Raw genomic sequence first — 2928 nt, 5'->3', positions numbered from 1 at the left:
GTGATTCCAGACAAGGGCCATAAAGGTGATCATACAGCTGGAGGACTTCTGCTATGAGAGAATTGATGTTGTTTTGCCTAGAGAGGAGAAGGCTCTGGGGAGACCTTGAAGCAGCATTCCAGTACATAAAGAATGCTCCCAAGAAAGATGGGGAAGGAATCTTTATCAGTGATTGTAATTATAGTAGAAGGTCTTCTGCTTTCAAGTAAAAATGAGTAGGTTTAGGAAAGATGGTAGGAAGAAGCTTTTTACTATGAGGATGGTTAGGCACTGAAACAGTTTGCACAGAGAAGCTGGGGATGCCCTATCCCTGGAAGTGTTCAGGGTCAGGCTGGATCAGATTCAAAAACACCTGATCTAGTGGAAAGCATCCCTGCTTGTGGAGGTGGATGGAACTAGATGAACATTCAAGTCCCTTCCAACACAAACAATTCTATGATTCTGTGAGGTTTTTTTTTTTTTTTTTTTTTTTTTTTTTTTTTTTTTTTTTTGTGAACTTACAGATTGTACAGAGAGAGGACAAGTTAAAACAGTCAAGAATCTTTTCCAGAGTGCCATGTTACACGGGATGGAACTATACCCCAACAGGAAACTCACACACAGTGGAAAGCCAAAACAAGTGGCCATCAGAGTGAGCTGAGGAGGTAGAGAAAGAGAAGGACGAGGCACCTCCTCATGTACAGAAAGCCGTTGGTATTCAGCTGATGCTTTCTGGAGCTTATCCTGAGGATGGCACTTCAAACAGCCCCACTGCAGTGAACCAGGATACCTTCATTAGCCTGCTCTGGACTCACCCACCACTAGAACTGAATCACCTGACACACCAATGCAATTCAACACTATAAATGTCTGGGCCTTTCATCACAGCACTTTAAAGAAAAAATTGCCATTCTCTTGATAAGAGAATGGGCAAGGCAAAATCTGAAAATGAAAAGGTAACACTGCAGGAAACCAAAACACAGCCCATATAAAGAGAAGGGATAGCCTGCATTCAGGGTTAGCTTGTCATAAAATTATGCCGTATATCAACAGTGCCTCCAGGCCTGTATCAGTGAAGGACTAGTACAAAAGGCAGCTGAGTTCCTTGCTCTCCCATCTGCTTCTCTTGCCTTCTTCTCACTGGGAACGAGATACGTGTGAAGCCCTCTCTCCTCCTCTTGCAAAGTCAGCTTTTGTCTCAATAGAAATTTTGTCAGGTAGTGGAGGTCTGTGGTACGGGAGATCGTGGAAGGGATAAGGTCTGCACAAAGAGTGCTGGGGGCAACTTGCATGGCTTTTGATTGATGCACTCGAAGAGAGTCTCCCTGGGCCAGGCTGCTCATTGTAGAATCCTGGCATAACGAAGTGATGTGAGCTCTTGTCACAGCTTTCTCCTCCATCCTTAGTAGTTGCCTTGGCTCCTGTGTGAGAGGCTATCCAGGCTGTCCTTCATACATCCTTGTGCTCTACTTCCTTTTATTCCTCTCTCCTAGGTGTATCACCAGCCTCAAGACATGTCCTGCTACAGCCAGTGTGTACCATGCCGGCCCCGTGGCCCCACCCCTCTGGCCAGCAGCTGCAATGAGCCCTGTATCAGGCAGTGCCAGAACTCCACCATCGTCATCGAACCCTCTCCCGTGGTGGTGACCCTGCCCGGACCCATCCTCAGCTCCTTCCCACAGAACACCGCCGTGGGATCGTCCACCTCCGCTGCTGTTGGCAGCATCCTCAGCTCTGAGGGTGTGCCCATCACTTCGGGGGGCTTTGACTTGTCCGGTTTCGGCAGTAGCCACCGTGGCAGAAGGTGCCCGCCCTGCTAAAGCCGCTGGCCTTGGTCCTGGAGAAATTCGTCCAGAAATCACGAACATGGTGCTGACTCAAGAAGGAATCTTCAAGCTACTGCTTTCAGAACAGCTGACCGTCCTTTGTTGCTCTAGGAAATGCTGGCTGGAATGGGCAAGCCTGGGCTCTCAGTCAATCTGGCTCACGTCTCTGCTTCTGTTCCTCTACCCACCTACCTACTTCTTTCACCAGTTTTTCTTTTATTATTTTTTTCCCTGTGCTCCTCTGAGATGTGAGGTTCCTCAGGACCTTCCATTGATGGAAAATAAGGGATATGTCTTACATGAACTCAATGTTTGAACTCAAACATGACATCAGGCAAATCATGCACTGCGGAGCCTCTGCTCAGTACGACCTTGTTTTCCTCTGTAAACATTCACTAAAGATTTCTGCATCTCACTTAAGCTTTTGATGTTAATTCCATTGATATTTGGCCTCCAGAGCTGCCCAGGGAGAATGGTGTTGCTTTTGGCGGATATGAGTGCTTGAGGAGACCCTTCTACATTTCCAGAAGAAGGAGAGGTTGTGACACGCTGCAGAGGCTCCTCTCTTGGGCACTATACCTTGCAGCCGAAGAAGATACCCCTGCCTATTGAAGAGCAAGTGGTAATCAGCCTTTCACTTACAGTACAGTACTGGGGAAGGAGGAGAAGATAGAAGATGGAACAGAACTGTTGGGAGGTCCCTCTGGTGTCAAACACGGCTCATGCTGACAGTCCTGTTATTCCCCACAATTACGTGCCCACCTCACAAGTAGCTGTGACTGACTCACTTTGGTCTCAGCCAATGTCTGCTGTGGGTGCCGTGCTCATTTCTCTCGAAAACTCAGGGAGGTGCGCCCTGGTCAGGATGGAGTTTGGCGGCCCTGGACACAGCGCCCCCTGCGGGCCCGGACGGGACTGTGGCCCCGCCCCACCCCCGCCCTCCGAGGTTCGTGCCCGGCCGCAGCCCCGGCTCCTCTCCCCGTGGGTTCACGGCGCAGTAATACACCGCCGCATCCCCGAGCCTGGGCTGCGTGAGCCACAGGGCGCTGGAGCGGCGGTCTGCCGATACCGACAGCCGCCCCGCCGGGTCCGACACCTCCTTGGAGTCTTTAACGGCGCTGAC

The 2928-nt window shown here is 50.1% G+C and overlaps 1 protein-coding gene across 1 annotated transcript; it reads left to right on the top strand.

Annotated features, from left to right (window-relative positions):
• The first annotated feature begins 540 nt into the window (after nucleotides 1-540).
• On the top strand, nucleotides 541-2651 carry LOC110390574 (feather beta keratin-like). Its single transcript, XM_021381960.1, has one exon. The coding sequence runs from the start codon at nucleotides 1494-1496 to the stop codon at nucleotides 1797-1799; it is 306 nt and encodes a 101-aa protein (XP_021237635.1). The 5' UTR covers nucleotides 541-1493; the 3' UTR covers nucleotides 1800-2651.
• Nucleotides 2652-2928: the final 277 nt, after the last annotated feature.

This window comes from Numida meleagris, unplaced genomic scaffold (assembly GCF_002078875.1).
Source record: "Numida meleagris isolate 19003 breed g44 Domestic line unplaced genomic scaffold, NumMel1.0 unplaced_Scaffold1365, whole genome shotgun sequence".
Lineage (NCBI taxonomy): Eukaryota > Metazoa > Chordata > Aves > Galliformes > Numididae > Numida > Numida meleagris.
The sequence above is the reverse complement of the archived record's forward strand: the minus strand, read 5'-3'. Positions and strand labels throughout refer to the sequence as shown.